General features: G+C 52.8%; 3 protein-coding genes across 10 annotated transcripts; 1 reads left to right on the top strand and 2 right to left on the bottom strand.

Moving 5' to 3' along the window:
• Positions 1-1701: 1701 nt before the first annotated feature.
• On the top strand, positions 1702-6018 carry PSME1 (proteasome activator subunit 1). 2 transcript variants are annotated; one of them, XR_002523266.2, is made up of 12 exons: positions 1702-1896; positions 2581-2613; positions 2736-2798; positions 2913-3023; positions 3112-3157; positions 3292-3389; positions 3639-3707; positions 3786-3853; positions 3938-3992; positions 4067-4153; positions 4967-5067; positions 5321-6018. XR_002523266.2 is itself a non-coding variant. In XM_003901623.5 (11 exons), the coding sequence occupies exons 1-11, from the start codon at positions 1858-1860 to the stop codon at positions 4405-4407; spliced, it is 750 nt and encodes a 249-aa protein (XP_003901672.1). In that variant the 5' UTR covers positions 1702-1857; the 3' UTR covers positions 4408-4553. The 2 variants fall into 2 exon arrangements, 1 of the variants encoding a protein (XP_003901672.1); XM_003901623.5 differs by lacking the exons at positions 4967-5067; positions 5321-6018 and adding an exon at positions 4327-4553.
• On the bottom strand, positions 4550-7221 carry EMC9 (ER membrane protein complex subunit 9). 7 transcript variants are annotated; one of them, XM_003901627.5, is made up of 6 exons: positions 7028-7221; positions 6697-6906; positions 6479-6555; positions 5136-5205; positions 4951-5045; positions 4550-4787 (listed from the first exon to the last, which is right to left on the bottom strand). In XM_003901627.5, the coding sequence occupies exons 2-6, from the start codon at positions 6892-6894 to the stop codon at positions 4601-4603; spliced, it is 627 nt and encodes a 208-aa protein (XP_003901676.1). In that variant the 5' UTR covers positions 6895-6906; positions 7028-7221; the 3' UTR covers positions 4550-4600. The 7 variants fall into 7 exon arrangements, with proteins under 7 accessions (XP_003901676.1, XP_009209543.1, XP_009209541.1 ...); XM_009211279.4 differs by having other exon boundaries at positions 5136-5380; positions 7028-7204; XM_009211277.3 differs by having other exon boundaries at positions 5136-5407; positions 7028-7203.
• Positions 7222-9041: 1820 nt separating this feature from the next.
• On the bottom strand, positions 9042-12532 carry PSME2 (proteasome activator subunit 2). Its single transcript, XM_003901626.5, has 11 exons — positions 12204-12532; positions 11877-11909; positions 11379-11441; positions 11048-11134; positions 10912-10942; positions 10727-10824; positions 10072-10140; positions 9864-9931; positions 9653-9707; positions 9263-9349; positions 9042-9167 (listed from the first exon to the last, which is right to left on the bottom strand). The coding sequence occupies exons 1-11, from the start codon at positions 12249-12251 to the stop codon at positions 9087-9089; spliced, it is 720 nt and encodes a 239-aa protein (XP_003901675.1). The 5' UTR covers positions 12252-12532; the 3' UTR covers positions 9042-9086.
• Between the last annotated feature and the right edge of the window lie 225 nt (positions 12533-12757).

The raw sequence follows: 12757 nt of genomic DNA, 5'->3' as shown, positions 1-12757 counted from the left end.
AACCTCCACTTCCCAGGTTCAAGTGATCTCCTGCCTCAACCTCCCGAGTCGCTGGGATTACAGGCCCTCACCACCACACCTGTCTAGTGTTTGTATTTTTAGTAGGGACAGGGTTTCACCATGTTGGCCAGGCTGGTCTCGAACTCCTGACCTCAAGTGATCTGCCCACTTTGGCCTCCCAAAGTGCTGAGATTACAGGCATGAGCCACTGTGCCCAGCCGTTTTTACATTTTTTAATGGTTGGAAAAGCAAAAGAAAAATAATATTTTATTACAGGAAAAAATTACATGAAATTCAGTCCAGTGTCTGTAAAGTTTTATTGATCGCACCATACTAATTCATTTACATATGGTAGCTTTCCTGCTACAATGGCAGAGTTGAGTAGACAGACACTCTAAGGCCCATAAAGCCTACAATTTACTCTCTGGCTCTTTATAGAAAAAGCTGGCCAGACGCAGTGGCTCATGCCTGTAATCCCAGCACTTTGGGAGGCCAAGGCAGGCGGATCACGAGGTCAGCATATCGAGTCCATCCTGGCTAACATGGTGAAACCCCATCTCTACTAAAAATACAAAAATAGCCGAGCGTGGTGGGATGCGCCTGTAGTCCCAGCTACTGCGAAGGCTGAAGCAGGAGAATCGCTTGAACCCAGCAGGCGGAGGTTGCAGTAAGCTGAGATCGTGCCACTGCACTCCACCCTGGGCGACAGAGTGAGACTCTGTCACCCAACACACACACACACACACACACAGTTTGCCAAAACCTGGTTTAAATCAGTGAATTATCCTGGGGGAAAAAAAAAAAAAACCGGGCTAATATCAGAGATAAATGCTATGAATGTACTAAAACAGGCTGATTTGTAATGCATTTGGAGGGAGGTTCCTTATAGAGGATGATGAAAATAGTTGTCTCTGAAGAGGTGACATCTAAACTGAGAACCGAATGACAACACCCAGGGTAAGTGTGTTTTAGACAAAGGGATTATTAGCAAGGGCAAAGGCCCTGAGGCAGGAATGAACATGACACATTTGGGAAACAAATAGCCCGAGTATTTGCAAGCGTAATGAATGAAGGGGCAAGTAGTAAAAAGTGAACTTAAAGGGGAGACAGCTGCAACAGCCTTTTGGATTTCATTCTAAGGTCAACAGGCAGCTGAGAAAGGGTTTTAAGCCAGACAGAGGCATGAACCCGCTGCTCTGTGAGAGTGGGTTGTAGAATGGCATATGCCGCGGTGGTCCAGGAGAGAGCTGGTCCGGGTTTGGATAGGGATGCTGTCGGCTCTGGTGCCGGTGTTGCTACAGGTGCGGAGGATGTCGGCAGAGCCACAGGCCCACGCTAGCAAGGCTAGGAAAGAGAGGCCAGGTCTTATTCCATCTCTGGGGAAAGACAGAAGAGCCCTAAGTAAGACTTATCTGTCCCAGGCGGAGCAGGGGAAGAAGAGAGCAGGTGGGGAGCCAGTTGGGAGGCGGAAGGTGGAGGGCGGGGCGCGGAGAGACTGGCTTAGACTAGACGATGGGAGGACCCGGCGTCCTCGGACGGCGGGCGGCGAGTGGCGAGAGGCGGGAGGCGGGAGGCGGGAGGCGGGAGGCGGGAGGCGGGAGGCGGGGACCCGGCCGGCGGGGGTGGGGAGGCTGGAAACTGGCCCTCGCGAGGCAGCCTGTGCGCGCTAGGGGGAGCCGCACCCGCCGCCCTCCTCTGCTGCACTGCCCCTCTCCCTGGCAGGGCTGACCCCGCCTCCTCCAGCCCTCCCCGCCCCACTACCCAGGAAGGCCGTGAGTGGTGCGAGCGCCGCTTTCGCTTTCCCTTCGCGGTGCCCACTCCGCTCCTCGTGCGGCGCTAGGCCCCCCCGTCCCGGTCATGGCCACGCTCAGGGTCCAGCCCGAGGCCCAAGCCAAGGTGAGCGCCGCGGGGTCTAGAAAGGGCCCACTGGGGAGGCGTGGCTCGAGCGGCCGGGGGCATCCCCGACCCGCCCCCCCAGACTCCCACACAAGTCAGGGGCAGTCCGCCGAACTGGCGCTCCCGGAGCACCTGCGCCCCGGGGAGGGCGGTGACTGCTGCCTGCGGGGACAGGCGAGGCGGCCGTGGTTCTGTGGGGTGAGGTGAAGCGGAGAGCTGGCGTGGAGGGGAACTCCGCTGGCCTGGAGCCGGGGCCACACACAGACTGGATGCGGGACTGCCCCAGCTACCTCGTGGCCTTTCCCTTAGGGAGGGTCCCGGGGCCCACCCTGTCCCTGTCCTGCTCGCAGAGGGCTCTCAGCACCCCTCCTCACACCTGCCAGGCGACCCCAGGGATCTGTTCTCACGTGAACCACTGGCCCTTCACTGCCAGGAATGTTCTCATCCCCCGTATCCAGCCCTAGGGATACCCATTCCACTCTCCGTAGATCCAGGTCTGCAGAGTTCCACTCCTCCACCACCCCAAACCACCCCACAGGCATCCATCTCGCTTTCTTCAGGTCTGGCCTTAGAGGGATCCCCTCCACCCTTCCCCAGGTCAGGCCCTACATAACCCTAAGGGAACTGTCCTCAAATGAACTGGCCTTAAAGCCAAGTTTCTGAAGGGATGCATGTGCCCCACAGGTGGATGTGTTTCGTGAAGACCTCTGTACCAAGGTAAGACATGCCCCATCAGCGGCCCCACCCCTGCCCAACTCCTACTGCTCAACCCTGCCTCACCACCTAGGATGGGCATTTGATGCTGACTCCCATCCTTCTCCATCCCACCTCACACACAGACAGAGAACCTGCTCGGGAGCTATTTCCCCAAGAAGATTTCTGAGCTGGATGCATTTTTAAAGGTACCGCGGCTGGGCAGGGAGCTAGGGAGTAAAGGCCAAGAGAAGGGTCAGGGGCTGTGAGAGTGAGGTGAAAGGAACCCCCTCACCTCCAGCCCTCCTCCCACCCTACACCAGGAGCCAGCTCTCAATGAAGCCAACCTGAGCAATCTGAAGGCCCCGTTGGACATCCCAGTGCCTGATCCAGTCAAGGAGAAAGAGAAAGAGGAACGGAAGAAACAGCAGGAGGCAAGCTGGGAAGACCTGGGAGAAGGGATCCAACCATGGGGGTAATCAACCTTAGTCCTGACTCTCATGAGCCCCTCTTTTTCTGCAGAAGGAAGACAAGGATGAAAAGAAGAAGGGGGAGGATGAAGACAAAGGTACTTGAAACCACAATTGTGGGAAGAGACTTGAGTCCCACCCACAGGAGCCCCTCCTAAGGATTTCTTTCTACTCTCCCCTTCAACCCTCACACAGGCTCAATCATGTGACTGACCCATTGCTCACTCTCTAGGTCCTCCCTGTGGCCCAGTGAACTGCAATGAAAAGATCTTGGTCCTTCTGCAGCGCTTGAAGCCTGAGATCAAGGATGTCATTGAGCAGCTCAACCTGGTAGGCCCTCCCCCTTCAACTCTCAGGCTTTAAGTCAAACCATTGTCCTCTTAGTCCCTGCCATTTAGGGCCTGGCACATGCCAGGTTTTAGCAAGAGAGGGCACAGCAAGTGAAACCAGAAGTCCGGGCTCTGAGGCTCAGGAGAGATCTGGCATGCCTCCACCCAGTGTGGGGAGGGAAGCAAGGGAGAATATGAAACGGAATTGGATAGAGGGCTGATGTGGCATTACGCCATTCCCTCTTCCCAGGTCACCACCTGGTTGCAGCTGCAGATACCTCGGATTGAGGATGGTAACAATTTTGGAGTGGCTGTCCAGGTGAGAGCTCTGCCCCACTTCCCTGCTCTTTTCTAGTCCATGCTTCCTTCTACTTTCCCCCTTGCTTTTTTTCCCTAGGAGAAGGTGTTTGAGCTGATGACCAGCCTCCACACCAAGCTAGAAGGCTTCCACACCCAAATCTCTAAGTGAGTGACCACCCATGTACACAGTCTGTTTTGGGACAGAGACCTCCTTCTTCTTCTACTCCATACACACTTCTCCTTCCACAGGTATTTCTCTGAGCGTGGTGATGCAGTGACTAAAGCAGCCAAGCAGCCCCATGTGGTAGGTGAGGCCCAGGTCAGGGTGCATGAGGGAAGGACTCATGTAAGGTCAGGCCTGACCCGAGCTTCCCACAGGGTGATTATCGGCAGCTGGTGCACGAGCTGGATGAGGCAGAGTACCGGGACATCCGGCTGATGGTCATGGAGATCCGCAATGCTTATGTGAGGAGGCGAGGGCAGGGGTGGGCAGAGGCAGCTTTCCCAGGCCACGCACTCCCTGACCCTGCAGGCTGGGGGTAAAGGGTGACAAAGCACAGCTTCTCCACAAGGCTAGAAATGGGGCACAGAGCCACTGGAGGCCTCTGACTGACCTCCACTCCTCCCTGGCCCTGTAGGCTGTGTTATATGACATCATCCTGAAGAACTTCGAGAAGCTCAAGAAGCCCAGGGGAGAAACAAAGGGAATGATCTATTGAGAGCCCTCTCTCCCATTCTGGGATGGGTACAGCAGAGACCTTCCTACTTTTTACTGGGGACTCCAGATTTTCCCCAAACTTGCTTCTGTTGAGATTTTTCCCTCATCTTGCCTCCCAGGCACAATAAATATAGTTATACCACTGCCCATCAGCCCAAGTCTCTTTATTGGATCTGGACCCTGCTGGCCCTGGCTCAGGCATTTCCATTTCCATTAGTGGGACCAACCCACTGGGTGATTTGAGTGTTGAGCCACTGGTTGGTCCAGTCCTGCCGGATGTCGTCAAGGTGGCAGTCAAAGTCCACAAGGTGCTGGTGGGCCCGATCTTCCAGTAGAGCTCCCACCATCTGCCGTGACTCTTCCCAGTCCCTCCACATCACTCTGAAATAGCAATCCCCATGGAGGTCAAACAGCAAGTAGTGGGGCCAGACACAGACTTGACAGAGATTGGGTCTAGAGAAAGACCCTTGGGGCAGGGCCAAGGACAGAGGAGACCCAGGAATCTTGGGCTTCTAAGAAGAGAGAGAGGGAGTGGGGTACTCACAAGTTCTTATCCTTAGGGACCCAGCGGAGACCTTGGTTCTCCAGGACGATGACCGGGGGCACACGAGGCTGAGGCACCAGTTTCTGATTATCCAACTGAGTGGACAAAGAAGGGCAAGTGAGAGTTTCAAGGGTCCCCCCACCCTACTTTCTTTTCACCTCCCCACCCAGAAACCCAAGTCTCACCATAATAAGTACTGCATCAGGGAAGAATTCTGCAATTCGCCCAGCAATTTTCAAGGCCAGGGGCCCAGGGCTGTGTAGAGGGAAGATCAGAGGAGTGAGGAGCCAACTGTGGGCAAAACCCATCCATTTGAGCTGGGCCTCCCAGGTCTCATAGATGTGGGCGCAGCTGTGGCCTTTCCCTGTAGGTGGCCTGCGGGGATCGGGCCTGCTGGATGCTTGATGTACGACTGCTTGATGCTTGAGTGCTGTGGGAAACAGGTGCTCAGATACTGCTGGTGAGAGTGGAAACCAAAGGTGGTCTTTTTGGAAGGTAATTTGGCATAACCATCCAAATTGAAACTGTATACATACTACATACTATACATATGCTAACCCAGAAATTCTACTTATAAAGAATTTACGGTAATAATAGGACAGTGTCTGTAATAAAACATTGGAAACAACCTCAATGTTTGAAGCATTAAATAAATCATAGTACATCCATATTCAGACTATACAGTTGTTAGGGAAAGGTAGATCTTGCTGTGGAAATGGGATGATGTCAAGTATTTATTAAGTGAGGGAGAAACGCAAATTACAAAACAGTATCTCTAATCTGCTTCATGTATATGATTTATATATATATATAATTGTCTTTTCCTATATATATAAGGAAACTGCCTTATTTTTGAAGTTGCTGGTTGGGATTTCTCTGTTCTTTCAGCACCTGGGGGACACCTCAGTTAAAGCAAGATCAGTCTGTTGGCCAGGAGTGGTGGCTCACGCCTGTAATCCCAGCACTTTGGGAGGCTGAAGCTCGTGGATCACCTGAGGTCAAGTTCTAGACCAGCCTGGCCAACATGGCGAAACCCCATCTCTACTAAAAACAAAAAAATAAAAATAATAATTAAAAAAAGCCAGGCATGGTGGCGCTCATCTGTGATCCCAGCTACTCGAGAGGCTGAGGCAGAAGAATCCTGAATCCAGGAGGTGGAGGTTGCAGTGAGCCGAGATTGCACCACTGCACTCCAGCCTGGGCGACAGAACGAGACTCCGTCTCAAAAAAAAAAAAAAAAAAAAACAAAATCAGTCTGTTGATACACAGTTGTCCTCCCCACCGAAACGGCACTCCAGAGCAGGGCTCTGTCCTATTCATCTTTATATTTCCTCACTCCAGTACCCAGCATAGTGCCTGGTGTAAAACCCCTGCTCCTAAGCGTTTGATGAAGGAAAGATAGAAGGAATGACCTTGGTTCATCTTGTGCGCCCCCCTCCACCCAATGCCCCACGCATCCTCGCCCTCTATTCCTCCAACCCACAACCCCCCATAATCCTTTCCTTCTTCCTCTGGCTACGCCACTCACCTCTGGTCGTCCACAGCTGCATTGGCATGGTAGTAACCAGCCACCACCAGACCGGCCTGTGCTCCCCACACATCCACCTGTCGTGGGAAAGGGGCCATCAGTAATTAAATTGTGCCGCTGGCTTTGTGGATGCGCACTGCTGCCAAGGGACCGGGGATTAACTTGGGCTGGGGTGTTGGGTGGGTTCGCGGTGGGGGATGGGCATCCAACGGAGGCACCTGGTTGAGGGCGACCTCCAACATGACGGACAGGGCCAGGTGGCTGTGGAAGAGGGGCACACAGTCGGTGAGGCACAGGCATTCTCCGGACCGCGGCGCTGGCGCCAGAAACAGCCCGTTGACTGCGGCGTGTGGGTACCGGGCAGCATGCAGGCACATCTTCACGTAGGCCAGGGCCGAGATCTCCACCTCCCCCATGGCGAGCGGGGCCTGGCCGGGAAGCAGCAAGCCGGATTAGTGCCGAATTAGGCGAGCCGGTGCCTAGCTCGCGTCCGTGAAGCTCCTTCCAGCGCTTCGGCACCCTCTTTGACCCTTCCCCGTGCCCTCTCACTTCGGTTCGGCGACAACGCTAACTCGACTCGCAGGTAGCCCGCCGGCTCCCGGCGCCCGGGGTCCGGGAGTCCGCCCGAAGCCCAGCCCAGGAGGAGGTCCCGATTGCATCCGAGCCCCGCCTTCCCGAGCCCCTAGCTGGCGGTTGCGACTCAGCGCCTGCCTGGGAGACAGGGCAAGCTGCAGCTCCCTGCAGAACTGGCACCTGAAGTCCCGCCCACGTGGTGCTCCTTGATAGGGCTAAAGGCTTTCAATTTGTCCAATCAGCGGCCGCATCCCAACTTTGCCCCGCCTTTGTCTCCAGCGGACTGGAAAGAACCCACCATTGTGAAGCAAAGAAAATTGCCCGAACTCTTATTGGCTAGGTTCCCCGACTTCCGCTCTCGTTGCTGATTGGCTTTGCCTGTTAACCTGTGTTGCCCACCACCACTGGCTCCGCGGAGCCCCGGGGATGGAGCGCTAACCCGTAGCCGGGTGTTCCGAAGGGCTGCGGGCAAAGCAGACCGCCTTGCGCCTATTATGGGACGAGTGGATCTGTACTCTAGATCGGCTCTGTCACTAATGATCCGTGTTACCTTCGCGACTGCAGGTTTTCTTGCCCTTGGTTTATCTTTTGCCCATGTTCCTTTAAGGTTTTAATGAGATATGTATGGGGGCAGGCTTCCAGCCTGTCCAGTGCTTCGCAGCACGTTCTTATCTCATATTTTATGACAGGATAAGGCCCTGAATTAAAGAACAATCCCATGGAGTTTATAGCAAGATCACAGCAAAGGAACCCTTGTCTTCAGCCCAGGGCTGAATCTTGAAAAGCAGAGATAAAGACAGTGATTGGCTGAAGGGGGTGTAGGGGAGGACAGTAAGAAAAACTTACAGATGAATCTTTCCCATAATGTCCTGCGGTGTATTTCCTTCACCACAATGCCTTGGAAGCATTATTTTTTTCCCTCCCAGCCCTTAAGAAGAAGTCCAGGTCAGGAGCAGTGGTTCACGCCTTGCAGTGCCAGCACTTTGTGAGGCCGAGGTGGGTGGATCACCTGAGGTCAGGAGTTCAAGACCAGCCTGGCCAACATAGCAAAACCCCGTCTCTACTAAAAATACAAAAACTTAGCCAGGTGTGGTGGCACACGCCTGTACTCCCAGCTACTCGAGAGGCTGAGGCAGGGGAATTGCTTGAACCCGGGAGACGGAGGTTGCAGTAAGCCAAGATCATGCCATTGTACTCCAACCTGGGCGACAGAGCAAGACTCCATCTCAAAAAAAAAAAAAAAAAAAAAAAAAAAGCAGTCCAATCATTCATCCATAGTTCTCCATAGTTCTCCCAGTGAAACCTCATTCTCCTTCTAGCCTTTTCCTAAACTGATAAGGATTCCTTCTTTCTTCATTCCTGATGTTGGCCACAGAACTTTCCCCTTGTCTATCCAAAGCCTTATTATTCCCATAAGGGCTCTTTGCAAATGCCATCTCTTCCACTAATTCCTGAGACCTCTGGATGAAAATAATACTGTTACATTCCAAAATACAGGTTATCTGCATGGCTGTCATGGCATGTAACAATCCCCACCCTGTTCCTTTGGAGGACCTCTTAAGATTACAGTGGGCTGGCTGGGCACAGTGGCTCACGCCTGTAATTCCAGCATTTAGGGAGGCTGAGACGGGTGGATCATGAGGTCAGGAGATCAAGATCATCCTGGCTAATACGGTGAAACTCCATCTCTACTAAAAATACAAAAAATTAGCGGGGCGTGCTGGCGGGCGCCTGTAATTCCAGCTACTTGGGAGGCTGAGGCAGGAGAATGGCGTGAACCCAGGAGGCAGAGCTTGCAGTGAGCCGAGATCGTGCCACTGCACTCCAGCCTGGGTGACAAAGTGAGACTCCATCTCAAAAAAAAAAAACAAGATTACAGTGGGCATCTAAGTCATGACACCCACCCCTTCCCACCACATTCATCTTCAGTCTGGACATAGGTGCCACCTCAATAAATGCTTTTTGAATGAATGACACATGCAGGAAGGGAATCCATACAACATATAGATCATTTATTTTCCTTCTAGTCCTGGGTTCAGTACATAGATGGCTTCTCTTCACCCTTTGGGTTGACAATTTTCTCCAGGTTGCTGCTGATGATATGATAAAGCTCGGCCTGGGAGAAGGCCAGAGTGCAAGAGTCAGGTTCTTAGCCAATCCCCTGCCCGCCCCTACTCATCCACCTCCCCTAAGGCCTTACTCCAGACTCACATAGAAGGCCCTCAGGTCCAGCACCATGGCCCTGAGCTCCCCATAGGCTGCCTCATCTCGCTCATGCACCAAGGCCCGGTAATCCATCTGCAGTGTGGGAGGCAAAGCTGTGTCAGTCCCTTGGGAGGCTGGGACATGAGTCTGGTTTCCTTTTATAGGAAACAAGTTAACTTGAGAATGAACCCCTTCTTAGCACCAAGAAATAGGATCCCAAGGGACTGAGCAGAGAAAAGGGTCAAAGTCGTTGAAGCCCTAATCGGTTTTTCTAGGCAATGCTTTTAGCTAAATATTCTACACATTGGGAAAGTCACAAACAAGACAAGGAGGACCTCTTTCTCCACACCTCCTCGTCCCACCCCCAGCTAAAAGGCTGGTGGACTATCCACTCACTACATGAGTCTCCTTGGAGGCCTTGGCCACAGCATCCCCACGTTCTGAGAAGTACCTGCCAGAAGCAAGGAAATACCACAGGAATGAGTGTTCAGGGAGATGTACTCCCTCAGACCCTTCCCAAAGTCTCCCATCATCCTGATGCCTAGCTTTGGGGGTCCCAAAGAAATGCTCCTACTGCCCCCAATGCTGGTCTTCCAGCTGCCCTCACTTGGAAATGGTTGTCTGGAAAGCTTCCACTTTGGTCTTGACGGCATTCACCCTCTCCAGCACCTTCTCCTGTGGTGACACGGGAAGCAAAGACAACACTTCATATCCTCCCCATTTCATACACTATCTTCCTCCTCCTTCTGGTTCATGTCTAGCTCAACCTCCGAGGCTCTCCCCACTCTAAGTGTCTTCAGTTACCCTTTTCTTACCTGGATTGCTACCCCAAAATCATTTCCATCTTCAATCTTAGGGATCAGGTGCTGGATCCATGTAATCACCTGTGTTAAGAGGTATCATGTAAGAATCATTCAACAAACATACTGAGTTCTTCCTATTATTGTCACTTACTAAAAAATTGTTATATTTAATTGGGTACTTATTACACACCAGCGCTGTGTCATGTATTTATTTCATTTAATCATCACAGCAACCATCAGAGACACATATTTATTGTATCCATTTAACAGATGAAAAAACTGAGTCACAGAATGTCTAAGTGACTTACTTAAGGTTACCAGCTAGGTAACTGATAGAATCATGATTTGAACCTAAGCAGTCTCTCTCTAGGGTTCAATCTTTTAAAACAATTCACTCACTATATCATGCCACCTCTACTATGAACCCGATAGAGCAGTAGGTTCTGAGGTTACAGAGTGGATACTGCACAGTCTCTAATTTTGGGGGTACCGTTGTGATAAGAGAGGTCTAACAGAATGAGAACAAAGGAGATCTAAGCCCAAGGCACAGAAGGAAGTTTTCTTTTTCAGGACTAGGTCTCTGTATGAAGGACTTGTATCTATGGAGGAGTCCAGGGCCTCACTTTGTGTATCTTCTCTTTCCACCTCCCCCATTTCCCAGGCTTACCAGAATGCATTTCTCTTTGAGAGTCCAGACTTCTGGCTTAACCAGGGCAAGCAGGGACAGGACTTTCTCATTCCCAGGGAGAAATCCACACTTAGGGACTGTGAGAAAGAGGGGATTCAGGCCCTTTCTCATCCAGCAGCCAATGTGCCATCTCCCCTTCCCTAGTCACCTCTTATCTCTCTTACCTTCTTTCTTCTCCTGCTTATCTGTTTCCATCTAAGACAAAAAAGGGGGAAAGTAGCTTTGGAAAAGTCACAGAGGTTGAAGGGCTATCATCTCCATTGGGTTTATAGTCCAAGTCCTGCACCCTGAATGCCTCACCTCATCATCCTTGGGTGGAGGGTCTGGGATGGGGATGTCCAGTGGGGCCCGGAGGGAAGTCAGGTCAGCCACATTGAGGGAGTCCTCCTGCACAGAGTTCACTGTCAGGGGCTGCCCAGTCTCTTCCCTTCATCCTAGGTCACAGCCTTCCCTCCATACATCCCACTTGCCCTCTGCCTCCCAACCTAGGCTCATGCCTCACGCCATCCTAATATTCCCAGTCCACTACTTGAAACTATTCTCTGCATGCTGAATCCAGTTGTTAGCTAGAGAGGATGGGCAAAGGGGAGAGAGGACATGGGAAGGGGCAGGAGGGGGCCACACTACTCACTTGCAAGAGCTGATTCAGGTATATGATTTTCTGTGGCAAGAATCTGTAGAGGAATTCCTCAGCCTGTGGGTTACATTGCAAGGGAGGGGAATCACAGAATATGCTCAATGAGATGTCTGACAAATGGAACTGGAAGGGCCTTTGGAAATCACTGGGTCCAAGACTTGCAAATGAGGAAACTGAAGACCTGAAAATGAAAGGACTTGCCCAAGCTGGTAAGTGGCAGAACTAAGGTTAGGACTGTGCTAGTCCTGCTTTGGGAGCCATGGATTTTTTCCTCCACATCAAAAGAGGGGAGAAGTGCCAGAAGTGGGGAGAGTCATAAGAAAGGTCAGATTAAAGGTAGCTATCAATAATTCCGGGGTTACTTTGGGTGAAGGCTTGGTAAGGGAAGTAGGGTTAAGTCTAGGGTGACTTGGGGGGGTCATTAGGAGAGGTTGTTATCCTCAAGTATTGGTCTAAGATTCTGGGTCAAATCGCTGAAATCCAGAGACTTACCTCCTGGAAAAGATTCTGCCTGAAGACCTCCACCTACACAGAGAGTAGTACCCGGATGTTGGTTAAGGGTCTGGGTTGTCAAAAGCTTCCACCCACAACAGGGTGCCCTCCAACTGTGGCTCAGGCCTTTCTCACCACAAGCCAGTTTCCCCTGGAAGCTCCTACTCACTGCAGTCAGAGGGCAGGAATCTGGGAATCCCCGAGAAGTGAAGGCACTAGCGAGATTGGGGGAGTTATCTGGCACTGCTTTGGTCCCCTGAACCACCCAGCTTGGCCTCCCCCCAAGAGGGCTCTATGACCCCTTCCTGGCCTCCGATTCACCATTACCTGTTTGCGGGCTTCCCCGCTCAGGCGCACCCCACACGGCTTGGCCATGCTGCTTCAGTCGCTAGATCTCTGGTCTCCCGGCTAGTCGCCCGGGCTTTCGCTTTCACTCCCCAGGTCCAGGCCCGCCCCCCTCAACCCCGCCCCCCTCAACCCCGCCCCCTTTCTTCTTTCCGCCTCCCTCCTCCCCCGGCAGGCCGCAAGCAGTAGGTAGCCCCTCAGCCATTCCCAGCCAGTTGCCACTAGGAGAGGCGGTGCTGGCTGGGTCACAAGCCCAGGGGCTGCCCGAGGGAGGGGCTGGGGTGAGTGGGACCGCGGAGACTGGAGCGGGGACTGTCCCTTGGAGAGGGGCGGGGCTTATAGCTAGGGCCCACGAGAAGTCCAGGGTCGGGGTAAGAGAGGTGGGAGTATGGCAAAGGGGGTATCCAGTGGCGGGGCTCCACCAAGAAGTCTCGACCGCAAACAGCGGACGGAGAGAGATGAGAGCGAGTAGGAGGGGCAGCCAGAGGGAGCGCCTGGGGTGGAGAAGGGCTAGCCGCCCTTAGAAGGGAGAGGGC

This window comes from Papio anubis, chromosome 7, assembly GCF_008728515.1.
Source record: "Papio anubis isolate 15944 chromosome 7, Panubis1.0, whole genome shotgun sequence".
NCBI lineage: Eukaryota > Metazoa > Chordata > Mammalia > Primates > Cercopithecidae > Papio > Papio anubis.
Note: the sequence above shows the minus strand (reverse complement) of the source record. Positions and strands in the feature narration are given on the sequence as shown.

Coding starts and splice junctions, on each gene's coding strand:
- PSME1 (XM_003901623.5), top strand. CDS start 1,858: ATGGCCACGCTCAGGGTCCAGCCCGAGGCCCAAGCCAAG. Junction 2,614..2,735: donor GTGAAGACCTCTGTACCAAG/GTAAGACATGCC, acceptor CCTCACACACAG/ACAGAGAACCTGCTCGGGAG. Junction 3,708..3,785: donor ATTTTGGAGTGGCTGTCCAG/GTGAGAGCTCTG, acceptor TTTTTTCCCTAG/GAGAAGGTGTTTGAGCTGAT.
- EMC9 (XM_021941068.1), bottom strand. CDS start 6,845: ATGCTGCCCGGTACCCACACGCCGCAGTCAACGGGCTGTTTCTGGCGC. Junction 5,408..6,478: donor GCAGCTGTGGACGACCAGAG/GTGAGTGGCGTA, acceptor CACTCTCACCAG/CAGTATCTGAGCACCTGTTT. Junction 5,046..5,135: donor CTGATGCAGTACTTATTATG/GTGAGACTTGGG, acceptor TTGTCCACTCAG/TTGGATAATCAGAAACTGGT.
- PSME2 (XM_003901626.5), bottom strand. CDS start 12,251: ATGGCCAAGCCGTGTGGGGTGCGCCTGAGCGGGGAAGCCCGCAAACAG. Junction 10,943..11,047: donor CTCCACCCAAGGATGATGAG/GTGAGGCATTCA, acceptor TTTTTGTCTTAG/ATGGAAACAGATAAGCAGGA. Junction 9,350..9,652: donor CCTCCAAGGAGACTCATGTA/GTGAGTGGATAG, acceptor CCCACACTGCAG/ATGGATTACCGGGCCTTGGT.